The sequence below is a fragment of the Oenanthe melanoleuca genome, chromosome 22, assembly GCF_029582105.1.
Source record: "Oenanthe melanoleuca isolate GR-GAL-2019-014 chromosome 22, OMel1.0, whole genome shotgun sequence".
Lineage (NCBI taxonomy): Eukaryota > Metazoa > Chordata > Aves > Passeriformes > Muscicapidae > Oenanthe > Oenanthe melanoleuca.
In genome coordinates this window covers 3,409,503-3,433,662 of record NC_079355.1, presented here as the reverse complement: position 1 = coordinate 3,433,662, position 24,160 = coordinate 3,409,503, and the positions used below count along the sequence as shown (strand labels likewise).

The 24,160-nt window shown below is 62.5% G+C and overlaps 3 protein-coding genes across 4 annotated transcripts; 1 reads left to right on the top strand and 2 right to left on the bottom strand.

Annotated features, from left to right (window-relative positions):
• Positions 1-54: 54 nt before the first annotated feature.
• REEP4 (receptor accessory protein 4) lies at positions 55-5,845 on the bottom strand. Its single transcript, XM_056508770.1, has 8 exons — positions 5,644-5,845; positions 4,231-4,303; positions 3,251-3,327; positions 3,033-3,153; positions 1,084-1,197; positions 879-1,011; positions 650-792; positions 55-567 (listed from the first exon to the last, which is right to left on the bottom strand). Exons 1-8 carry the CDS (start codon positions 5,673-5,675, stop codon positions 502-504), a joined length of 759 nt encoding a protein of 252 aa, XP_056364745.1. The 5' UTR covers positions 5,676-5,845; the 3' UTR covers positions 55-501.
• A 1,015-nt stretch (positions 5,846-6,860) lies between these two features.
• On the bottom strand, positions 6,861-12,649 carry LGI3 (leucine rich repeat LGI family member 3). 2 transcript variants are annotated; one of them, XR_008842056.1, is made up of 9 exons: positions 11,982-12,524; positions 10,212-10,283; positions 10,056-10,127; positions 9,876-9,947; positions 9,715-9,786; positions 9,096-9,265; positions 8,844-9,008; positions 7,531-8,765; positions 6,861-7,485 (listed from the first exon to the last, which is right to left on the bottom strand). XR_008842056.1 is itself a non-coding variant. In XM_056508802.1 (8 exons), exons 1-8 carry the CDS (start codon positions 12,200-12,202, stop codon positions 7,948-7,950), a joined length of 1,662 nt encoding a protein of 553 aa, XP_056364777.1. In that variant the 5' UTR covers positions 12,203-12,649; the 3' UTR covers positions 6,861-7,947. The 2 variants fall into 2 exon arrangements, 1 of the variants encoding a protein (XP_056364777.1); XM_056508802.1 differs by having other exon boundaries at positions 6,861-8,765; positions 11,982-12,649.
• Positions 12,650-12,794: 145 nt separating this feature from the next.
• On the top strand, positions 12,795-19,367 carry SFTPC (surfactant protein C). The gene is made up of 10 exons (XM_056508610.1): positions 12,795-13,110; positions 13,206-13,355; positions 13,452-13,592; positions 13,673-13,783; positions 13,926-14,018; positions 16,801-16,959; positions 17,965-18,360; positions 18,459-18,569; positions 18,643-18,753; positions 18,854-19,367. The coding sequence occupies exons 1-10, from the start codon at positions 13,066-13,068 to the stop codon at positions 18,947-18,949; spliced, it is 1,413 nt and encodes a 470-aa protein (XP_056364585.1). The 5' UTR covers positions 12,795-13,065; the 3' UTR covers positions 18,950-19,367.
• Positions 19,368-24,160: the final 4,793 nt, after the last annotated feature.

The following is a 24,160-nucleotide window of genomic DNA, read 5'->3' as shown; positions in this document are numbered from 1 at the left end:
TGCTCCAAGAGAAAAAAACCATCCTGTGAAAAGGACAGCACTGGGGACAACTCCTGCTTCCCAAAGTCTGTAACAACCTTTATTTCTCCATGCACAAAACCCTCTTTTTCGGGAGAGGGGAATGTTAAAAGCTTTGTGTGCTGCCCGGGCTCGAGTCCGGGGGTGTCAGTCTGTGTTTGGGGGGCCCTGGGCAGGGCCATGGCTTTGGCTCCAGAGGGACAAGGCTGTGGCCCCGCTGCTGGCTCCCGGGGGAGCGGGAATGTTGGGATAAGGCACAGGAGAGGAGGGGGGAGCGTGTAGTGTTCACAGGATGGGGAACGGGGGGCAGACCCCTCAGCAGAGGCGCCAGCGCCGAGCTGGAGGGTCTGGGAGGGGGGATGAGCTGCTCCCCCCTCGAGGCACCGACAGCAGGGATTTAGTGTGAGGAACCCCAGGGGTGCAGGAGCCACCCTGGGGACGCAGCTCCCTCCTTCCTCTCCTGGCAGGGATTTCCTGGGAGTTTCAGCTCTCCTGCTCCGACAGAGCCGCTTTCCTCCTGGCCCGGCTGCGCAGGAGGCGGGAGAAGCCCTGGGGAAGGGACAAGGGACAAGGGACAGGTCACAGGGACAGCTCAGGACCCCCTCAGGCAGCCCCAAAACCCCCACAGCACCTCTTTTGGAGGGTTCTTCCTCTGGGATCTCAGGCTCTGGCTGCGGGAAAGGGATTTGGGGTCCCAGCGCGGGGAGCGCGGGGGCGACGCCTGCGAGTCCGACCACATCTCCTCATCGTCCGAGTCGCTCTCGTAGCGCTGGCCTGGGGACAGAGGGGACACGCCAGCTCCCAGCGTGTCCCTGGGCTGTGCTGGCAGCCCCCCTGGCTGTGACCCCCCAGCTCCTCACCCAGGGGCTGCTGCAGGCTCTGCTGCTCCTCCAGGTACAGCGGGTCCTGGAAGTGCACGGGCGCCTGCTCGGCCAGCGAGCGCAGGTCCTGCATGCTGAAGCTGCGGAGGCGCCCGGCCAGCGCGCCCTGGCCCTGCAGCGGGGACACAGGAGGCTCAGAGCCCAGCCCAGGGGACACCAGCCCGTGCTGTCACCTCCCCTGTACCTTGGTGGCCGCCTGGACGGCGGCGCTGGCCGCCAGGTTGAGGCTCCTCTTGCCGAGGCGCAGCACGGTCTCGTAGCCGCGCTCGCGGGCCCGCACCAGGAACGCGTCGATGTCCTGGGGGACAGACCGGGCTGGGAGGGCAGGGCGGGGGCCTGGCCACTGTCACCTCCCAGGGCATCACCGTGTCCTGGGCATTGTCACCTCCCAGGGCATCACCGTGTCCTGAGCACTGTCACCTCCCAGGGCATCACCGTGTCCTGGGCATTGTCACCTCCCAGGGCATCACTGTGTCCTGAGCACTGTCATCTGCCAGGGCATCACCGTGTCCTGGGCATTGTCACCTCCCAGGGTATCACCGTGTCCTGAGAATTGTCACCTCCCAGGGTATCACCGTGTCCTGAGCACTGTCATCTGCCAGGGCATTGTCATCTCCCAGGGCATTGTCACCTCCCAGAGAACTGTCACCTCCCAGGGCATCACCATGTCCTGAGCACTGTCACCTCCCAGGGTATCACCTGTCCTGAGCATTGTCACCTCCCAGGGTATCACCATGTCCCTGGGCATTGTCAGTCCTCAGGGATTCACCATGTCCCTGGGCATTGTCACCCCCCAGAGCACTGTCACCTCCCAGTACATTGTCACCCCCAGTAAATCACTATGTCCTTGGACACTGTCACCTTCCATGGCAATGCCACTCCCAGGGAACTGTCACCCCCCAGTGTATCACCATGTCCAGAGCACTGTCACTCCTCAGGGATTCACCATGTCCCTGGGCACTGCCACCCCCCAGAGCACTGTCACCCCCCAGGGCATTTTCACCTCTCAGGACATTGTCACCTCCCAGGGCATCACCATGTCCTTGGACATTGTCACCTTCCATGGCATTGCCACTCCCAGGGAACTGTCACCCCCCAGTGCATCACCATGTCCCTGGGCATTGCCACCTCCCAGAGCACTGTCACCTCCCAGGGCATCACCATGTTCCAGGGCATTGTCACCTCCCAGAGCACTGTCACCTCCCAGGGCATTGTCACCTCACAGGGCATTGTCACTCCCAGTGCATCACTATGCCCCTGGACATTGTCACCTTCAATGGCATTGCCACTCCCAGGGAACTGTGACCTCCCAGTGTATCACCATGTCCAGAGCACTGTCACTCCTCAGGGATTCACCATGTCCCTGGGCACTGCCACCCCCCAGACCACTGTCACCTCCCAGTACATTGTCACCTCCCAGGGCATCACCATGTCCTTGGACATTGTCACCTTCCATGGCATTGCCACTCCCAGGGAACTGTCACCTCCCAGTGCATCACCATTACCCTGGGCATTGCCACCCCCCAGAGCACTGTCACCTCCCAGGGCATTGTCACCTCGCAGGGCATTGTCACCCCCAGTGCATCACTATGCCCCTGGACATTGTCACCTTCAATGGCAATGCCACTCCCAGGGAACTGTGACCTCCCAGTGTATCACCATGTCCAGAGCACTGTCACCTCCCTGGGCACTGTCACCATCCAGAGCACTGTCACCTCCCAGGGCATTGTCACCTCCCAGTGCATCACCATGTCCCAGAGCACTGTCACCCCTCAGGGATTCACCATGTCCCTGGGCATTGCCACCCCCCAGAGCATTGTCATCCCCCAGGACATTGTCACCTCCCAGGGCATCACTATGTCCCTGGGCACTGTCACTCCTCAGGGATTCACCATGTTCCTGGGCATTGCCACCTCCCACAGCACTGTCACCCCCCAGGGCATTTTCACCTCTCAGGACACTGTCACCTCCCAGAGCATTGTCACCCCCCAGGGCATTGTCACCTCCCAAGCCAACACCACCACCTGGGGACACTCCACACCCCTGGGTCACCACCAACCCTATTCGGGGGTGGCTGAACCCCCCGGGCCGGGCAGGGAGGAGCCCCCAAAGATCAGGAATGTGGGTTTGCACCTTCTCCTTGCGGGCCAGCGTGGGGTGCACGAAGCGGCGGTACAGCAGGCTGGCCCCCCGCGTGTACGGGGACAGCAGCCAGATGACAAAGGCCATCTTCACCTCGTAGTAGAAGGGGAACCTGGGACAGAGGGACGCATCAGGGGGGTCTCCAAAGGCACCTCCTGCGCCCCCCACGCTCCAGCTCTGGGGACGTGGGGACAGCCAGAGCGCCTCACCAGGAGATGAGCAGGTCGGTGAAGGTCTCGGTGGCCATGAAGAGGGAGAAGACGATCCAGTACATCATCCAGCGGACCTGGGGGGCCACGGGGAGCAGTCAGAGGGGGCTGGAGCCTGGGAGAGGGGGCTGGACTCCAGAAACAGAGGGGACTGGACCCCAGAAACAGGAGGGGATGGACCCCAGAAACAGGAGGGGCTGGACCCCAGAAACAGGGGGGATGGACCCCAGAAACAGTGGGGGCTGGAGCCTGGGAGAGGGGGCTGAACCCCAGAAACAGAGGGGGCTGAACCTCAGAAACAGGGGGGGCTGGAGCCTGGGAGAGGGGGGCTGAACCCCAGAAACAGGGGGGGCTGAACCTCAGAAACAGGGGGGGCTGGAGCCTGGGAGAGGGGGGGCTGAACCCCAGAAACAGGGGGGGATGGACCCCAGAAACAGCGGGGGCTGAACCCCAGAAACAGGGGGGATTGGAGCCTGGGGAAAGGGGGGATGAGCCCCAGAAACAGGGGGGATTTGAGCCCCAGAGAAAAGTGGGGGAATTGGAGCCCCAGAAAAAGGGGGGCTGAACCCCAGAAAGGGAGACTGGAGCCCCAGAACCAGGAGAGGGATTGGAGCCCCAGAAAAAGAGGGGGGACTGGAGTCCCAGGAAAGGAGGGGGACTGGAGTCTGGGAAAAGAGTGGGGGCTGGAGCCCCAAAAAAAGAGGGGACTGGAGCCCCAGAACCAGGGGGGACTGGAGCCCCAGAAAAAGGAGGGGGTTGAACCCCAGAATGGGGGAGTGGAGTCTGGGAAAAGAGGGAACTGGAGCCCCAGAACCAGGGGGGACTGGAGCCCCAGAAAAAGGTGGGGTTGGAGCCCCAGAAAAAGGGGGGGCTGGAGTCTGGGAAAAGAGGGGACTGGAGCCCCAGAAAAAGAGGGGACTGGAGCCCCAGAAAAAGAGGGGACTGGAGGCCAGGTAAGGGCTCCCCAGGTGTTGACTCACGTATTCCCGGATGTTTTTCGTCTTCACAGCCTTGTAGGAGGCGTAGGCCGGGTAGAGCATCCCGAAGAGCAGCCTGCAGGGCAGGGGGGGTGAGGCAGCGATGCCAGCCCGTGTACAGCGGCAGGAGCAGCGACCCGCCGGCCCCGGCAGCCCCGGCCAGCCCCGACCAGCCCCGGCCAGCCCCGAGCCAGCCCCGGTCAGCCCCGAGCCAGCCCCGAGCCAGCCCCGGTCAGCCCCGAGCCAGCCCCGACCAGCCCCGGCCAGCCCCGGCCAGCCCCGACCAGCCCCGACCCTCCCGGAGCCCCCGCGGGCTCGGCCGTGCGGAGCCGAACCGGGACCGGGACCGGCCCGACCTGTCCGGGCGCGGCGGGGACACGGGCGGGGCAGCGCACGGGCTCCGTCCCCGCGGGTCACCCGGGGGTGTCACCGCCCCCCCGCAACAGCCACCGGGTGTCCTGGTGATCTTCTGGGAGCAAGGACACCCTGAAATGGGGCAGGGACCCCCCGGGATGGGGTAATGACACCCTGGGATGGGGCAGGGACCCCCAGGGATGGGGTAATGACACCCTGGGATGGGGCAGGGACTTCCCTGGGATGGGGCGGGGACCCCCCGGGATGGAGCAGAGACCCCCCGGGATGGGGTAATGACACCCTGGGATGGGGCAGGGACCCCCGAGATGGGGCAGGGACCCCCAGGGATGGGGTGGGGACCCGCTGGGATGGGGCAGGGACCCCCTGAGATAGGGGAGGGACACCCTGGGATAGGGCAGGGACCCCCCGAGATCGGGCGGGGACCCCCAGGGATGGGGCGGGGACCCCCAGGGATGGGGTAATGACACCCTGAGATGGGGCAAGGACCCTCTAGGATGGGGTAGAGACCCCCTGGGATGTGGTAATGACCCCTGGGATGGGGAAGAGACCCCCCGAGATGAGGCAAGGACCCTCTAGAATGGGGTAAAGACCCCCCTGAGATGGGGAGAGACCCGCTGGGATGGGGCAGGGACCCCTGGGATGGGGCAGGGACCCCCGAGGATGGGGCAGGGACCCCCGAGGATGGGGTAGGGACCCCCGAGGATGGGGATAGGGACCCCTCCGCTGATGCAGACCCCCACCCACGGGTGATGCAGGGGCACCCCAAGCCCTGCTCACCCTCCCCAGGGAGGACCAGCAGCAGCTCAGGGACGCGTTTTTGGGGGGCGGCATTTTTGGGGGTTGGGGCTGGTTACCCTCGTACAAAAAATTTGGGGTCGCTCCCCCAAACTCTACCTGCGGCCTCTCGGAGGAGTCCCCGCTGTGGGGTGACCCCAATTCATGGAATATCCGGAGGGGGGGGGGACAGAGGATCGGGGGTCCCCCCAGAAGCGCCCCCACCCTGCAGCCCCTCCCCCGCCGCACCGCGCGGACCCCACTCACTCGATCACCCGGCTGAGGATCCAGGACACCATGGCGGGCCGGGGGTGGGGGCCCGGGCAGTGCCGGGCGGGCGGGCGGGTGCTGTGCCCCCCTGGAGCCCCCAAATCCCCCCGAACCCCGAGGGAGCGAATCCAACAACTTAAAAGTTGCAGCAACGGAACGGCGCATGCGCAGTCCGGGCCCCACCGGCCGTTCTTAAAACGGCAACGATCTTAAAAGGGCAACGGATTTCTTAAAAGGGCAATTCCCTTAAAAGGGCAACTGGGCTCTTAAAAGGGCAATGCCCTTAAAAGGGCAACAGATCCTCCTAACCTGTGAGCCACACGTGGAGGTGAGTCCCAGCTTTATAAAATAAAAACGTTTTATAAATCCTTTAAATATATTAAATACCAATATAGAATATCCTAAACACGCCTAAAAATGTCGTGTTTAAAATTGCCCTGATATACTGAATGTTAATATATTAATACATTAATACAATAATACATTAATATATTAATGTATTATTGATTAATGTATTATTGTATTAATGTATTAATGTATTAATTTATTGAATAGTACTATATTAATGCACAATATATTAATATAGAATATATATTAAATATTCCCTAATACATGAAATTTAATTCCTTAATATCATATTTTTATGTATTAAAATATACAATTTTTAAAGTAATAAACTGGTAGGGAAAAGAGGGAAGAGCCACTCTGATTGATGTTAAGGAATTATTTTTGGGTCTGGAGGGGATTTAATGTTTTTTTTGGGCTCTGATGGACAATGTGGAGCCCTCCTGAGAAACTAAAATCTGCTTGAATCACCTCTCTGAGCCGCCTCCCCCTTGGCCTTGCAGCCCCAGGACTGATCCAGGGTTTCCCAAATTCCCCATCCCTGCAGTGCTCCCTGTGCTTTCCAACCCCCTTTTTTCTGCCGGGGAAACTGAGGCAGGCGCACGTGGCAGTGCCTGGGAGAAACTCCCCAAACCCATCCGTGCCCCGGAGGGGCTCGTTACCTGCGAGAGGATCTTCATTTGTGCTCTTAATTGGTGGTTTTCTTATTTATACACCTGGGAGCCAGAGAAAAGCTCCCCTGGAAAACCAGTCCGGCAGGGACTCCCCTGCCTGGGGAAACACCACCCGCGCCGTGGGCAAGGATTCTGCTGGAATAAACACCCTGAAAGGAGGAATTCCCGCTCCCTGGTGCGGTGGAATTTCAGGCAGAGCGGGCTGGAAGGACACACGGGCAGGGCTGGGGGTCACAGTGTGTTTATTGGGGGGTTGGTGGGCACGGACACCCCGCTGGCAGCGCGGCCATGGGCACGGGGAGCTGCTGGGCATGCACGGAGAGGGACGGGAGCTGCTGGCCTCGAGCGTGGAGCCCTCAGGGCATCTCATTTTCATCCACCTGGGAGCATCCTGAGCACCCCATCATCCTCAGGGCATCGTGTCTGGATCCACCTGGGAGCATCCTGAGCATCCCATCGTCCTCAGGGCATCGTGTCTGCATCCACCTGGGAGCATCCTGAGCATCCCATCGTCCTCAGGGCATCCCACATCCCGTTTCCATCCACCTCAGAGCATTCTGGAGCATCCCATCACCCTCAGGGCATCTCATTTTCGTCCATCTCGCAGCATCCTGTGCATCCCGTTGTCCTCGGGGCACCCTAAATCCCATCTGCATCCATCTGGGAGCATCCTGGAGAACCCCATCATCCTCAGGGCATCTCATTTCCATCCGCCTTGGAGCATTCCACTGGCCTTGGAGCATCCCATCCTCATCATCCTCAGCATCCCATCCCCATCCACCTCAGAGCATCCCATCACCATCCTGAGCATCCCATCTACCTCGGAGCATCCCATCATCATCCTCAGCATCCCATCCCCATCCACCTCAGAGCATCCCATCATCATCCTCAGCATCCCATCCACTTTGGAGCACCCCATCCTCCTCAGGGCACCCCCACCCCATCCCATCCCCTTTGGAGCATCCCAAATCCCCCCAGCATCCCGGGAACCCCCCACCCCTCCTGCCACACCCCCACTGCTGTCCCCCCTCCTTTCCTTCCCCACCAGCTCCCATCCCACGGCCCAAACTGAACAAAGACCCCCCCCCAAAACCCTCTCCACCCCCCCAGGGGTGCAGCTCAGCGGGGCAAGGCGTGTCCCACCCTCCTTCTCTGCACCCCACAGGGCGACACCGGGGGGAAACCGAGGCACCGTGGGGCTGGGTGGAGGTGGAGGGCTGGGACGGGGGGGTGGGGGGCAAGGGGTGGTGGGCACATGCACGCGGCTTTTTTTGGGTGCCGGCTACAGGCTGAGGTCCACCACCACGTGCCGATACACCAGCGTGTTGGCCTTGAAGCTGGGAGCCAGCAGCAGCTGCACGTCGGCCGCCGGCACCGCCCGGAACGCCCGCGGCGCCTGCACCGACAGCTCCTGGAACTTGGCGAACTTCTGCTTCTCCTCCTCCCACAGGTAGACGTGGGTGAAGGAGAAGTCGCTGCCCAGCGCCAGGTACAGGCGGCGGCCCACGGCGAAGGGCTGCAGCACCATGGAGCCCCGCGACGGCAGCGTCTGCACCTCCACGAAGCGCTGCCCCTCCCAGCGCACCACCTTGGAGTCGCCGATGTAGCGGCTGAGGCACAGGAACTGCTCCCGCTTGGCCCTGAAGTGTTTGACCATCTGCACGTCCAGCACCTCGCCCACCTCGCCCTGCGGCACGAACTGCTTCTGAGCCCGGCTCCACTGGTAGATGACGGGCGCCTGCGAGCTGCTGGAGATGATCAGCCGCGGTTTGCCGTCGTTCTCCACGTACTCCACGTCCGTGTCGCGGTGCCAGGCGTGGAGGGCTTGGTGGGAGTAAAACCCATTCTGGTTGAGGCGGTAGAGGCTGGTGGAGCCCGCCTTGGAGCTGTCGGCGATGACGAAGTACCAGTCGCCCTCGATCTGGAAGGCCTCGATGTCGTTGGGCTTGCGGATCTTCTGGCTGTCGATGTCCTGGATCTTGATGAACTTGTCCACGGCCGTGTCCCAGCGGTAGATGTAGGAGCCGCCGAAAAGCTGCGCCACCACCACGTAGAGCTGCTCCTGAGCCACGATGGGCTTGCAGTGCACGGCCGAGTGAGCTGGGACAAACCGCGTCACACCGGGGCTGTGCCCGACCCGGGTCACACCCAGCCCGGACCCCCGGCCCAAATCCTCACCAGGGATGCGGTCGAAGTCCCGGAGTTTGCGCTCCACGTAGTCCCACTTGAGGATGGAGCAGCTGCTGGCGCTGGGCTGCGCCAGCGCCACGTACAGATCGCTGGCGTAGGTGAAGGGCTCGGCTGACACCGCCTGGAAGGGCAGGACCTGGTGCATCACGAAATCTGGAGCAGGGAGAGACGGCAGTGAGGGCCTGAACACCCAGGGGACAGGTGACAGGTGACAGGTGACAGGTGACGGCGGTGCCTTACCCGTGGTGATGCACTGGAAGTCACCGAGCGCCAGGTCCCGGATCCGCTGTCCCTCGAACTGCGCGGGGCTGCTGCAGAAGACGGCGGGGACCGTGGTGTTGGTGCTCTCCAGCCACTCCACCAGCCACTTGATCTTGCAGTCACAGGCCAGCGTGTTGCCACGGAGGTCCCTGCAGGGATGGCACCGAGTCACCGCCAGCACCCACCGGGATGTCACCCTCTGCCCAGCCAGGGATGGCACCGAGTCACCGCCAGCACCCACCGGGATGTCACCCTCTGCCCAGCCAGGGATGGCACCGAGTCACCGCCAGCACCCACCGGGATGTCACCGTCTCCCCAACCCAGCCAGGGATGGCACCGAGTCACCCCCAGCACCCACCGGGATGTCACTCTCTCCCCAACCCAGCCAGGGATGGCACCGAGTCACCGCCAGCACCCACCGGGATGTCACCGTCTCCCCAACCCAGCCAGGGATGGCACCGAGTCACCCCCAGCACCCACCGGGATGTCACCCTCTGCCCAGCCAGGGATGTCGCCGAGTCACCCCCAGCACCCTGCCCAAGCCCAGCCCCTGTGATGTCACCCTGTCCCCAGCCCGGTGTCCCCAGTGACCCCTCACAGGTCACTCAGGATGTCCAGCGGCTTGAAGAGGTCCCGTGGCAGCGTCTGCAGGTTGTTGTTGGCCAAGGACCTGGGGGACGAGAAGAGTTGTGGAGGTGACACCTCCCCGACAGTGACAAAGGGACAGGGCCACCCCCGCAGTGTCCCCCAGGTGCTCACAGGTGTGTCAGCGACTTGAGCCCGCGGAAAGTGGCTTTTGAGAGCGCCTGGATGTCGTTGTTCTCAATGAACCTGGAACGGGAGCAGACGGTGATGGGGCCACCCCGAGGATCACGGGGCCCCCCCGAGGGTCCCCCCGCCCCCCCGTGGCCCCCGTGTCCCCGTCCCCAGGTCACACACAGGTACTGCAGGTGCGACAGCCCGGCGAAGGCGTTGTCCCCGATCAGCGTGAACTTGTTGGAGTTGAGGAGGCTGCAAAGAGAGAGGGGGGAGGCGTCAGCGCCGGGCTGGGCAGGGCGAGCACAGGGGACAGGGACAGGGACAGGGGACACCTACAGGAACTGCAGGGAGGGGATGTGGGCGAAAGCCGCCTCCCGGATCTCCGTGAAGGCCGCGTTCACCATCGTCCTGCGGACAGACGGAGCCTCAGCAGCGGGGCGCTGCCACCCCCGTGCCCCAGCGGCAGCTCGGTGTCACCTGCCGGGCAGCAGGAGGGGACAGAGGGACCCCAACAGCCGCCCTGCCCGCGGTGGGGACACGGGGGGACGAGGCGCGGGGGGCTGGACCCACCCCGGGCTGCCCGCAGCCTGCGGCAACAGCTGGCGGGGGCCACGGGCACGAACAGGTGTGAAAACACGGGAACGGGTGTGTAAACACACACACAGGGGTGTAACACACATGAACGGGTGTGTAAACACACACACAGGGGTGTAAAACACACAGAGGTGTAACACCTAGGAACGGGTGTGTAAACACAGACACAGGTGTAACACAGACACAGGTGTAACACACACACAGGTGTAACACACACACTGAGGTGTGACACACATGAACCGGTGTGTAACAAACACACAGATGTAACACACACATAGAGGTGTAATACACATGAATGGGTGTGTAAACACACACACAGGTGTAACGCACAGCTGTAGCACACACACACAGGTATAACACATACACAGAGGTGTAACACACACGAACATGTGTGTAAACACACACACTGGTGTAAGACACATGAACGAGCGTGTAACACACACACACGGAGGTGTGACACACAAACGGGTGTGTAACACACACACAGGTGTAACCCACACATGGGTGTAACACACGCAAACAGGTGTAACACATATGAGCGGGTGTGTAAACACACACACAGAGGTGTAACACACACAGAGGTGTAAAACACACACACTGGTGTATCACGCGTGAACGGGTGTAACACACACACACACACACAGAGTTGTAACACACAAACGGGTGTGTAACACACACACACACACACAGGTGTAACACACACAAACGGATGTGTAACACACACACACACGCAGGTGTAACACACAAACGGGTGTGTAACACACACACACAGGTGTAACACACACACAGGTGTAACACGCACAAACAGGTGTAACACACACAAACGGGTGTGTAACACACACACACACACACACGCAGGTGTAACACACACACAGGTGTAACACGCACACACAGGTGTAACACACAAACGGGTGTGTAACACACACACACACACAGACATGCACAAACACACACACTAACGGGTGTGTAACACACACACACACACACACACACACACACACACACACACACACACAGAGTTGTAACACACACAAACGGGTGTGTAACACACACACACACACACACACGCAGGTGTAACACACACACAGGTGTGTGTGTGTGTAACACGCACAGGTGTAACACGCACACGCAGGTGTAACACACACGAACGGGTGTGTAACACACACAGGTGTAAATACCCACATCTGCCACCCACCCCGTGCCAGGCTCCGGGGAACAGCCGTGTCCCCACCAGCCCCCCCCCCCCAGCCGTGTCCCCTCGGGAAGTGTCCCCAAGGTCACAGCCGCGTCCCCTGGGGGTTCTGTGCCCGAGGTGGCGGCGGGGACAGGCTGCAGCCCAGCTCGGCCTGGCGCTGACGGATGGCTGCGTGTGCCAGCACCGCAGCGCACAGGCACGGGGCCCGGGCTGTCCCCAGCCCCCCCTCCTCCCCCCAGAGCCCCCCAAACTGTCCCAGTGCCAGCCCCGCACTCCTGAGCCGTGTCCCCACCGCTGTCCCCACCCCGGCTACTCACAGCGAGATGACCTCGGGGGGCAGGTTCTTGGGCACAGCCTTGGAGTCCACGCAGAAAGCCGTGTCCCGGGTGCAGGAGCAGCTCGGGGGGCACGGGGGAGGCCGGGGGGGCCGCCGCCCCTCGGCCGGCAGCCAGAGCCAGGCCACGGCGAGGAGGAGGAGGAGGAGGAGGCGAGAGCGGAGCTGGTCCTTCAGCATCCTCCTCCCGCGCCGCAGCTCCATCACGCCCTGGCCTTATCCCTGTTTGATCCCGGGAGCTGCTCCAACGCCGCCGTGCTGTGGGAAAGCCTGAAAAGCCTTTTTTTCCTCCCCTTTTTTTTTATTTTTTTATTTTTTTTAAATTTTATTTTCTTCTCCTCGGGGATCTCAGCGTGGAGAAGTGGAGGCTGCGGGCGGCTGACCCGCGGCTCTGCAGCACACCATGCCCGCTGCTGCGGGAGGGAGGGAGGGAGGGAGGGAGGGAGGGAGGGAGGGAGGGATGCGGCTGAGTGACAGCGCCAGCATCCCCGTGCACGCGTGTCCGCGCGCGCGTGTCCCCGGCTCCGACCCAACCCGGCGCTCCACGCCGGCCACCCGCTGCTCTTGGGCTGGGGTGAGGGGGGACAGCACAGGGGTGACACCCCCGCGGTGGCTCCCCCGCCTCGGCAGCAGCACGCTGGGCACCCACCCACGCCACCCCGTCCGTCCCAGGCACCCAAATCTCCCCTGCCAGGCGCCCATCTGCGCCGTCCCTGGCACGGCGCCCTCGGGAACAATGAGTCCAGCCAGCTCCTTCCCCGCCCCGGGGGGGGGCACACACAGCTGCCCGTGCAGAACCGGGGGTGCAGCCCCCCCGGAACGGGCCGGGGCCCCGGGGCTGGGTGTGGAGGGTGGGCGCTGCCCGCTGTTTGCCTTGGCACCCCCTCCGCGGCCGGATAAACGCCAGGGAAGGGTCCCCGGAGGTTTTGCGGCCCCTCCCTGGCTCTTCTCCGGGCTCAGCAAACAGCACGAGTGGCACTCGGCAGCTGGAGCGGCCCCAGCCTTGTGGGGATCCGATAAATGCCCCCGAAACCCGGGCTGGCAAAGGGACAGGAGCGCACGGAGAGATGGATGAGAGCTCCAAAGAGGCGCTGATGGAGGAGGCACCTCCGGTAAGGAGCACCCACCACCCACCACCCACCACCCACCACCCACCCCGGGCGAGGGGCTGAGCCGCCCCCGCTGCCACCCCCTGTGTCCCCAACAGAGGTACACCGAGTCCCCGCGCCCGCCCTGCATCCCCCACGAGCTCAAGAGCCTCCTGCTGATGGCGGCGCTGGTGGTGGTGGCCCTCGTGGTGGTCAACGTCGCCTTCCTCCTGCTGGGGCTGCGGCTCAGCGAGTCACACGCCGAGACGGTGAGGGCAGGGCGGGACGGCGGCGGCTCCGGGAGGGGGGTTCGGATGTTTGTGGGGACGGAGCTCAGCCCCCCGTGACCGCTCTGCCCCCGGCAGGTGCTGCGAATGACCATCCACGGGCTGGACGGCGAGGGGACCCCCCAGCAGCTCGCCATGAGCCAGAAGGAAAGGACCGGGACGTTCGCGGTGCGGGACGGGCTCAACGCCTCGGCCACGGTGGTGTACGACTACAGCAAGGTGCGTGGGGACCTGGGGACGGCCGCGACAGCTGTCGCGACAGGGCGGCGCTGAGCTGAGCCGGCTGTGTCCGCAAACAGCTGCTGGTCGGCTACAGGTCCTGGCGCCGCCGCGCGTGCTACATCACCCGCGTGGACAAGGACAACTTCCCGGGGCTGGACGCTGTCGCCGAGACCTTCCAGCGGCGCCAGGTGAGCGGCGAGCGCTGGGACGGGGCTGGAGCAGCGCTGGGGTCGGCACAACCCAGCCCTGCAGTCCTGGGGAATGTGGCGCTGGGGGTTTGTCACCTCCGGTTTGTGGCGGAGGGCGGCAGCTCCGCTCTCTGTCCTGCAGGGTGAGGAGCTTGGGGACAAGGCTCTGGCTGACCGCTCCGTCCTGGGCACCACCATCAACATCCTCTGCAGCGCCGTGCCCGTGTTCTGGGCCTAGGGACAGCGACGTGCGGGTGGCGCTGTCCCCGCGCTGCCTTTCGAGCGGGACACCGGGGAATCTCCTCCTCCTCCTCCTGGTCCCCGTCCCGGGGATCCATCCTCCGTCGCTTGGCACCGCGGCTTTCCCACTGCTCTCGCCGTAAAAACAAAACAAAAAAATTGGTATTTGCTTTGGGATTTGCTTCTGTCGACAAAGTAAAGCCTGTGTCCCCGCCTCCGAGTGTGTTCTTGTCCTTCCTGGGTGCTGGGGACAGGGACGCGGTGCCCCAGGGGTGCGGGGTGGGGAATCCTCGTGTTGGGGTGAGCCGAGCTCGGGAAGGTCAAACACGGGGCAGCAGCACAATTGTACACCGTGTCCCCATCTGTGTCCCCTGAGTGTCCCCATCTGTGCCCCCCAGTGTCCCCATCTGTGTCCCCTGAGTGTCCCCACCTGTGTCCCCTGAGTGTCCCCATCTGTGTCCCCCCAGTGTCCCCATCTGTGCCCCCCAGTGTCTCCATCTGTGTCCCCCCAGTGTCCCCATCTGTGTCCCCCCCAGTGTCCCCATCTGTGTCCCCTGAGTGTCCCCATCTGTGCCCCCCAGTGTCCCCATCTGTGTCCCCTGAGTGTCCCCATCTGTGCCACCCAGTGTCCCCATCTGTGCCCTCCAGTGTCCCCATCTGTGTCCCCTGAGTGTCCCCATCTGTGCCCCCCAGTGTCCCCATCTGTGTCCCCTGAGTGTCCCCATCTGTGTCCCCCCAGTGTCCCCATCTGTGTCCCCCAGTGTCCCCATCTGTCTCCCCCCAGTGTCCCCACCTGTGCCCCCCAGTGTCCCCATCTGTGTCCCCTGAGTGTCCCCATCTGTGCCCCCCAGTGTCCCCATCTGTGTCCCCTGAGTGTCCCCATCTGTGCCCCCCAGTGTCACCATCTGTGCCACCCAGTGTCCCCATCTGTGCCCTCCAGTGTCCCCATCTGTGCCACCCAGTGTCCCCGTCTGTGTCCCCTGAGTGCCCCCATCTGTGTCCCCCCCAGTGTCCCCATCTGTGCCACCCAGTGTCCCCATCTGTGTCCCCTGAGTGCCCCCATCTGTGTCCCCCCCAGTGTCCCCATCTGTGCCCTCCAGTGTCCCCATCTGTGTCCCCTGAGTGTCCCCACCTGTGCCCCCCAGTGTCCCCATCTGTGCCCTCCAGTGTCCCCATCTGTGTCCCCTGAGTGTCCCCATCTGTGCCCCCCAGTGTCCCCACCTGTGCCCCCCAGTGTCCCCATCTGTGCCCCCCAGTGTCCCCACCTGTGTCCCCTGAGTGTCCCCATCTGTGTCCCCTGCAGTGTCCCCATCTGTGCCCTCCAGTGTCCCCACCTGTGTCCCCCCAGTGTCCCCATCTGTGTCCCCCCAGCGTCCCCATCTGTGCCCTCCAGTGTCCCCATCTGTGCCCCCCAGTGTCCCCACCTGTGTCCCCCCAGTGTCCCCATCTGTGTCTCCCCCCAGTGTCCCCATCTGTGTCCCCTGAGTGTCCCCATCTGTGCCCTCCAGTGTCCCCATCTGTGCCCCCCCAGTACCCCCACCTGTGCCCTGCAGTGTCCTCATCTGTGCCCTCCAGTGTCCCCATCTGTGCCCCCTGAGTGTCCCCATCTGTGCCCTCCAGTGTCCCCATCTGTGTCCCCTGAGTGTCCCCATCTGTGCCACCCAGTGTCCCCATCTGTGCCCTCCAGTGTCCCCATCTGTGCCCCCCAGTGTCCCCACCTGTGCCCCCCAGTGTCCCCACCTGTGTCCCCCCAGTGTCCCCATCTGTGTCCCCTGAGTGTCCCCATCTGTGTCCCCCCAGTGTCCCCATCTGTGTCCCCCCAGTGTCCCCATCTGTGTCCCCTGAGTGTCCCCATCTGTGTCCTCTGAGTGCCCTCCAGTGGGGGGGGGAAAAGAGACCCCTGGAAGTTTCTTTGGTCTTTCCAGCGCTGCAAACTCAGTGTTGTCCCCAAAATCACTGCCGTGGGCAAAGAGGGGGGTCACAGGGGGGTCACAGCTCCGGGGGGGTGACACTTTGCTGGGGACAACAGGGACATTGCAGGTTGCCATGTGCTGGCTCGGAGCCAGCAGCTCAGCTTCCCAAAAACCCTGCCTGGGATAAGGAGCTGGGTCAGGAGGGTGCCATGGGCCAGGAAAGGTGATAAGGGCCCCCTCAGTGACAGAGCAAACAGCCAGGAGCCACTCCAGGGACTCTTGTGGCCCTTGACACCCTGGGAAAACAGGCAGAGTTCACCCCCCAATCCTGGCTGAGGGTTTTGGGTGGCTGGAGGGGTCCCAATTGCAGGAGGGGCAAAACCAAGGCCCAGACACCTAAGAGGGACTTTTCAGAGCTGAGACACCCTCACCCCAAATAATCCACACCTCTGCCAGCCCCAAAATCCACCAGCAGTGGTGTCTGAGCAGCCTCAGGACCAAAAATGCAGGACAGGGACATTTCCTCGTGCCATGGTGACCCTGTTCCCACCCCATCCCTGAGGATTGCAGGAAACCTTTGATGTCCTGTTTGCTCCTTGCCACATGGAGCAGCTCCAGGTGCCCCAGCTGGCCAAGGGACACGGGCCAGGTCCCACCTGTGCCCAGGGCCGGATGCTCCACCCTGGAGGGTTTGTTTTGGCCCTGGCACCTCGTTCCTGGGCAGCAGAGAAGGACAAGGACCCTTGACCCAGAGCCCTCAGAGCCCCTCGAGCAGCAGGTTCCCAGCAGGGCCGAGCTGGGAGTGGGAGCTCAGCAAACACCAGTGGAGTGGGTCACATGCCAGGGCCACCAAACCCTTCACAGGGGCCACTCCAGTCCCCACCCCAGTGCCCCAGTATAAAATTCCCAGTCCCAGCAGCCAGGCTGGGCTGGGAATGGGAGGAGGAGGAGGAAGGGGAGGAAGAGGAGGAGGAGGAGGCAGCCATGGAGAGCAGCATGAAGCAGGTGGTGTTTGAAGAGGAGGTGAGTCCCTGCAGCACCGTGGTGTCCCTGCAGGGATGGGGTTTGGACCATGGGATGGAGTTTGGACCATGGGATGGGGGTTTGGACCATGGGAATGGGGTTTGGACCATGGGAATGGGGTTTGGACCATGGGATGGGGGTTTGGACCATGGGATGGGGGTTGGACCATGGGAATGGGGTTTGGACCATGGGATGGGGGTTTGGACCATGGGATGGGGGGTTGGACCATGGGATGGGGGTTTGGACCATGGGATGGGGGGTTGGACCATGGAATGGGGGTTTGGACCATGGGAATGGGGTTTGGACCATGGGATGGGGGTTTGGACCATGGGATGAGGGTTTGGACCATGGGATGGAATTTGGACCTTGGGATGGGGTTTGGACCATGGGATGGGGGTTTGGACCTTGGGATGGGGTTTGGACCATGGGATGGGGGTTTGGACCATGGGATGAGGGTTTGGACCATGGGAATGGGGTTTGGACCTTGGGATGGGGTTTGGACCATGGGATGGGGTTTGGACCATGGGATGGGGTTTGGACCATGGGATGTGGGTTTGGACCATGGAATGGGGGTTTGGACCATGGGAGGGGGTTTGGACCATGGGATGGGGGTTTGGACCATGGGATGGGGGTTTGGACCTAGGGACCATGGGATGGAGTTTGGACCATGGGATGGGGGTTTGGACCATGGGATGGAGTTTGGACCATGGGATGGGGGTTTGGACCATGGGATGCTGCATTCCCAGTGCCCAGGATGGAGTTTGGACCATGGGATGGGGGTTTGGACCATGGGATGGGGGTTTGGACCATGGGATGGGGGTTTGGACCATGGGATGGAGTTTGGACCATGGGATGGGGGTTTGGACCATGGGATGGAGTTTGGACCATGGGATGGAGTTTGGACCATGGGATGCCGCATTCCCAGCGCCCAGGAGCAGCGGGATGAGATCTGCACCCCCACCCCAACCCCCTGCACCCCCCTGACCGCCTCCCCCCGCACCCCAGGACTCGGGGAACGGCTGCTGCTGCCCGGGCTGCTGCCTGCCCTGCGCCAAGTGCTGCACCAAATGCAGCGTGTGCTGCGCCAAATGCTGCACCAGGTGCGGCGTGTGCTGCGCCAAATGCTGCTGCCTGCCCAAGTGCTGCCGGTGCCCCGAGTGCCCCAAGTGTCCCAAGTGTCCCGGGTGCCCCAAGTGTCCCGGCTGCGGCAGCTGCTCCGGCTGCCTCCTGAAGTCGCTGTGCTGCGTCCCTCGGCTGCTCTGCTACCTGCCCCGCAAGCTGCTGAGCTGCTGCCACCTCCGCTGCCTGCTGATCGTGGTGGTCGTGGTGGTGCTGCTGGTGCTCGTCATCGCCGGCGCCCTGCTGATGAAGCTGAGCGCCGACCAGAGCCGCGCTGACACCGTGAGTGGGGATCCCCCCCCAAACGCCGTCAGTGGGACCCCCCGATGCCGGGGGAGGGGGTGTTGAAGGCTCTGAGATCACCCCTCGTCCCTCTCCAGGAGCTGCGGGGCGGGTTGGGGACTGGGCTGGCCTGGGAAGAGGACGCGGCCACTTTCTACCTGGACAGCGGGGACGGGAACGCGGCCACGCTGGTCTACGATTACAGGAATGTGAGTGTTGGGGTTCGGGGGGCTCGGGGAGCGGGAGATGGGATGGAGCTGAGCCGGGCTTGGCTCCCCACAGCTGCTGGTGAGCTACAGAGCGCGGCTGCAGCGCGCCTGCTACGTGACCCGCGTGGACAAGGACAACATCCCGGGGCTGGACACCGTGCTCGGCACCTTCCAGCGCCGGCAGGTGAGCACCTGGCTGGGCAGGGGGGGCGTGGGGGGCATGAGCAGCCCCCCCCGGATGAGGAACGATGAAGATGATGATGAAGAATGTCACCTCTGTCCAGGCTGAGGACAGGATCTCCGTGCCCCTGGCTGACCGCTCCCTCCTGGGCACCACGGCGAGCATCCTCTGCAGCCTCCTCCCTGTTTATTGGGCTTAAAACCCCCCAGGGTGGGCATTGGGGGACCCCCGCGGCATATTGGGGGACCCCCACCCACCCGGCAGCACCCTCACAGCGCCAGCTTTGCCTCGCAGCATCCCCGACAGCCCCGCCGGCCGCCCCCGCGCCGCCCACCCCAATTTTTTTGGGAATTTTGGGGTGAGGAGGGGTCGTGGGGTCGGTGCTGGAGGGGCTGCAGGCGCGGGGCCGGGGGCGGGGCGGGGGTGTCAGCGCCGCGCCGGGGGACAGCTGGTTTGTCACTTAAGTCTTCTCAGCTTCGCCAAAACCCAAAGTGCAAAAATGAGCTTAAAAAAAACCCATGACATTTAAAGAAAACACAATTCTCCGTTCCAGTTCTTTGCTCCCGCCAGCTCCCGCCTTCCCCCTGCCTTAAAAACGACTTGAGGGGCTCGGAGATTTTGGATTTTGGGGGGATTTCTGTCGCTGGGGGGGTCGCGGGTGGGGGCCCCCCCCCGAGCGTGGCTGCCTGACCTGAGCTGCCCCATCCTGAAAAATGGGTCTGTGCTCTGGCAGGAGGAATAAAGGAATAAAGGAGCAGGGCAGGAGCTATTCCTGGGCACAGCCTGAGCCACCAGACCCTGCCCGAGGACAGGATCGTCAGCACTGGGGTTATTTAGGTGCTGCTGGGATCAGCCTGATAAGAATTGGGAGCTATTCGGATTTTTTGGGATCAGGCATTATTAAGCTCAGGTGTCATTAGGAATGTTGGTGCTGTTAGGATCAGGAATTATCAGGATAAAGTTGCTGGTGTTATTAGGATTTTTTAGGACTGGGATATTGGTGTTATTGGGATCAGACATTAATAGGAATGAGATGCTGGCACTATAAGGATCAGGAGTAATAAAGACCAGGATTTTATAAGGATCAGGCTTTATTAGGATGGGATTCTGGCATTATTAGGACCAGGAGTTATTGGGACCAGGAGCCTGGGGCTGAGAGGAGGAACAGGGAGCAGCCCATCCAATCCCCCTGGGAATGGGAGCCCAAAGCTGCCCCAAAGGGGGGACCAGCAGCCCCCCACACCCCACACCTGGAACAGCCCCCAGGGAAGCTGCTCCTGCCGGGAAAGCACAGCTGCAGCTGGCTGGGATTTGGGGCACCCATCCAGGGCCTCCTGCAGCGCTGGGGTGTCCCCTCCCAAACCCTCCCCGACCCCCCCAGACCCCCTCAGCCAGGGCTGGAGCAGATGGAGGAGGCGACAGAAAGTTGGCAGGAGCGCCAGGTCCTTGTGCAATCATTCCAGTATCCCGATTTCCAGAGGTTTGCAGCACAGTGGGGACCTCAGAGGTCCTGGCAGGGGAAAGCAGAGTAAAACCCCCCAGCAGGGCTGGGAGTGGGGGATCCCATCCCTGGGAGGAGGAGGAGCCACCCTCCAGCCCCGCTGGGCTGTGTCACTGTGGCCACAGGGGACAATCCCTGCACAGGGTCCCCAAGGGGAAAAAAAAAAAAAAAAAAAAGCTCCTGGAGCACCCCGAGTTTTGCTGTGGAGGTTTTGGGGATGGAATGCTCCTGGCAATGCCCCCACCCTCACAGCTGTGCCAGGCCTTGGCACTGCCCACCTGCCATCCCAAAGGGGTCACTGCTCCTGGTTCCACGGGGGAAAAGCTCCTGAGAACACCCCGAGTTTTGCTGTGGAGGTTTTGGGGATGGAATGCTCCTGGCAGGGTTCCCACCCTCATGGCTGTGCCAGGTCTTGGCACTGCCCACCTGCCATCCCAAAGGGGTCACTGCTCCTGGTTCCACGGGGGAAAAGCTCCTGAGAACACCTTGGGGTTTGCTGTGGAGGTTTTGGGGATGGAATGCTCCTGGCAGTGTCCCCACCCTCACAGCTGTGCCAGGCCTTGGCACTGCCCACCTGCCATCCCAAAGGGGTCAGTGGTCCTGCTTCCATGGGGGAACAGCTCCTGAGAACACCTTGGGGTTTGCTGTGGAGGTTTTGGGGATGGAATGCTCCTGGCAATGCCCCCACCCTCACAACTGTGCCAGGCCTTGGCACTGCCCACCTGCCATCCCAAAGGGGTCAGTGGTCCTGCTTCCATGGGGGAACAGCTCCTGGGGTTTGCTGTGGAGGTTTTGGGGATGGAAGCCATGGAGAGCATTCCATGCTCCTGGCATGTCCCCACCCTCACAGCTGTGCCAGTGCCAGGCCTTGGCACTGCCCACCTGCCATCCCAAAGGGATCACTGGTCCTGCTTCCATGGGGGAGCAGTTCCTGGGGTTTGCTGTGGAGATTTTAGGGATGGAAGCCACAGAGAACTGAGGATGGAATGCTCCTGGCAGTGTCCCCACCCTCACAGCTGTGCCAGTGCCAGGCCTTGGCACTGCCCACCTCCCATTCCAAAGGGGTCAGTGGTCCTGCTTCCATGGGGGAACAGCTCCTGGGGTTTGCTGTGGAGGTTTTGGGGATGGAATGCTCCTGGCACGTCCCCACCCTCACAGCTGTGCCGGTGCCAGGCCTTGGCACTGCCCACCTGCCTCTGCAGGGTGCCAAGGAAGCCCTGCAGGGCGGGCAGGCTGAGCTGGGAGCGCTGGAATCCGTGTGCCCGTGCCAGCTGACATCCACCCAGAGGAATAAGGACATTCCCATCCTGACTCTCAGCTCCTCTTCCAGGTGAGGCTCCAGGTTGGAATGCTGGTGGCCAAGTGGCCTCCAGGGCCAGCCCAGGGCTGCGAGGGGAGCCAGAGCCCGGAGCTGAGGCGGTGTGGGAAAGGCAGGAGGGAAAAGCTCCCGGGAGGGGCTGAGCTCCCCGGGGCGCTGCGTGAGAAAGGGGCGATCCCCGGCTGGAATCAACGGCTGCATCCTGACATCATGGATTTACATCACCCAGGGACTCTGCAAACATCCTCCCCAGCCCGAGCACAGGATGAAAACAAAAAGTATTCCAAAGCTTGGCTTGCTTGTTTTCCTTCTTTCTTGGAGGTTGGAGTTGAGTCCGGCGGTTGCTCCCCGAATTCCCGTCCCTGGGATGCGTGATGAGAGGGCAGAGCGGGGACACGGAGTCATCCTGGTTTTCTGGAGTTTATTTATCTGCTTTGAGGAGGGAAGTTTTGCTGGATGTGGGTTTTGCAATAAGGGAGAACGAGGAAAACATCCTGGGATGATCCTGGTGGGGGGAGGAAAGCAGCAGCAGAGATAAGGGGTGAAGGAGATGCCAGCATTCCTGGTGGGAGCGAGCCAGGCCCTGGGGAAAGGGAACCCCAAAAATGAAGGGAAAGAGGATTTTGGGAGCAGAACAGGGGTCACCCTGTGTGTCATCAGACACAGAGAACACTTAAAATCTTAAAAAATGAAATTAATGCAAGTTCTGGGAGCGCTGTGAGATTGGGATGGGTTTGTAGGAGCAGCACAGGATGAGCCAGATCTGCTCAGCCCCAATTCCTCCTGCAGAATTCCCGGGCTGGGAGGGGACACACTGCCGGGGGACAGGGTTGTGTCCCCGTGTCCTGGCACCCAGACACCCCCAGATCCCCCTGGGGGGCTCACCCTGCCCCCTGAGCCCTCTCTGGGGGGCTGACCCCGCTCCTGGGGGGCTCATCCCGACCCCAGAGCGCTCACACACCCCCTCAGGGGGCTCAGCCACCCTCCACAAGGCGGTCATCCCGCTTTTGGGGTGCTTGGTCACCGTTCTGGGGTGCTCATCCAGCTTTTGGGGTGCTCATCGAGTTTTGGGGTGCTCATCCAGCTTTTGGGGTGCTCACCCAACTTTCCTGAGCTGCTCGTCCCGCTCCTGAGCTCCTTGCCCAGCATTCCCAGTTCCTGGGGTGCTCATTCAGTCCTTGGGGTGCTGGCCAGGATTTGGGGTGTAGGATAAAGGATTTGGAGTCCAGAACCGGGAGAAATGGCACTGGGAGATGCGGGGATGCAGGAGCTGGGATGTGGGAATGTGGGGACAGACCAGGACACGGGGTGGGAAATTTGGGGGTGTTGGGGGACACGGGATGGCAGCAAAAGGGACAGATGGGTGCTGGGAAATGTGGGATTTTGTGTCCTGGGAATATCGGGGGGCCAGGATCGATCCAGGTACCGGGGAACGGGACCGAGGGTGGCACCAGCGGGGCTGGGGGACACCGGGTGGGAGCGGGGGGGGGAACGAGGATCGGGCTGGGAATGCGGGACCGGAGTGGGGAGGGGGAAACATCGGGGGAGCGGCGGGCGAGGGATCGGTTCTGGGGGCGGGGGGCGGGATTGGGACCGGGGAGAAATGGAACAGGACCGGGGAGACCAGGATCGGTACCGGGGGGAGAACAGGATCGGTACCGGGGGGAGAACAGGATCGGTACCGGGGGAGATCAGGATCGGTACCGGGGAACAAGAGATGGACCGGGGAAATGGAACAGGACTGGGGGGATCAGGATCGGTACCGGGGGGAGAACAGGATCGGTACCGGGGGGAGAACAGGATCGGTACCGGGCGGGGAGAACAGGACCAGTATGGGGGGAGACCAGGATCGGTACCGCGGGGGGATCAGGATCGGTACCGGGGGAGATCAGGATCGGTACAGGGGAACACGAGATGGACCGGGGAAAATGGAACAGGACCGGGGGGGATCAGGATCGGTATCGGGGAGCACGAAATGGGACCGGGCAAAAATGAAACAGGACCGGAAAGGAGCAGGATCGGTACCGGGGAGATGGGACCGGGGAATAAACGGAACAGGACCGGAAAGGAGCAGGATCGGTACCGGGGAGATGGGACCGGGGAATAAACGGAACAGGACCGGGGGGGAGCAGGATCGGTACCGGGGGATCAGGATCGGTACCGGGGGTGATCAGAATCGGTATCGGGGAGCACGAAATGGGACCGGGGAAAATGAAACAGGACCGGGGAGGAGCAGGATCGGTACCGGGGAACACGAAATGGGACCGGGGAAAATGAAACAGGACCGGGGGGATCAGGATCGGTACCGGGGAGCAGGAAATGGGACCGGGGAGGCTCGGCAGGATCGGTACCGGGGATATGGGGCGGTACCGGAGGGAGCAGGATCGGTACCGGGGGATCCCAGACGGGACCCGGGGGGTGCAGGACGGGACAGGACGGGACAGGACGGGACAGTCCCGGCCCCGGGGGCTGCGGAGGAGCAGGAGCGGGGGCTGCGGGCCAGGTCCCCTCAAAAGCCCGTCCCCGGCGCCCCCCCGGCGCTGGCCCCGCTCCCAGCCCTGCGCCCGGGGCTGCAGGGGCCGAGCTCCGCG

Excerpts from the sequence above, each read along its gene's own strand:
- SFTPC (XM_056508610.1), top strand. The coding sequence starts at position 13,066 with ATGGATGAGAGCTCCAAAGAGGCGCTGATGGAGGAGGCACCTCCG. Across the intron at positions 13,356-13,451 it reads GCGAGTCACACGCCGAGACG|GTGCTGCGAATGACCATCCA; the intron begins GTGAGGGCAGGG and ends TGCCCCCGGCAG. Across the intron at positions 16,960-17,964 it reads AGGTGGTGTTTGAAGAGGAG|GACTCGGGGAACGGCTGCTG; the intron begins GTGAGTCCCTGC and ends CCCGCACCCCAG.
- LGI3 (XM_056508802.1), bottom strand. The coding sequence starts at position 12,202 with ATGGAGCTGCGGCGCGGGAGGAGGATGCTGAAGGACCAGCTCCGCTCT. Across the intron at positions 9,787-9,875 it reads CTCAAGTCGCTGACACACCT|GTCCTTGGCCAACAACAACC; the intron begins GTGAGCACCTGG and ends CTCGTCCCCCAG. Across the intron at positions 8,766-8,843 it reads GGACTTCGACCGCATCCCTG|CTCACTCGGCCGTGCACTGC; the intron begins GTGAGGATTTGG and ends GGTTTGTCCCAG.
- REEP4 (XM_056508770.1), bottom strand. The coding sequence starts at position 5,675 with ATGGTGTCCTGGATCCTCAGCCGGGTGATCGA. Across the intron at positions 1,198-3,032 it reads CGCTGGCCCGCAAGGAGAAG|GACATCGACGCGTTCCTGGT; the intron begins GTGCAAACCCAC and ends TCTGTCCCCCAG. Across the intron at positions 1,012-1,083 it reads CCGTCCAGGCGGCCACCAAG|GGCCAGGGCGCGCTGGCCGG; the intron begins GTACAGGGGAGG and ends TCCCCGCTGCAG.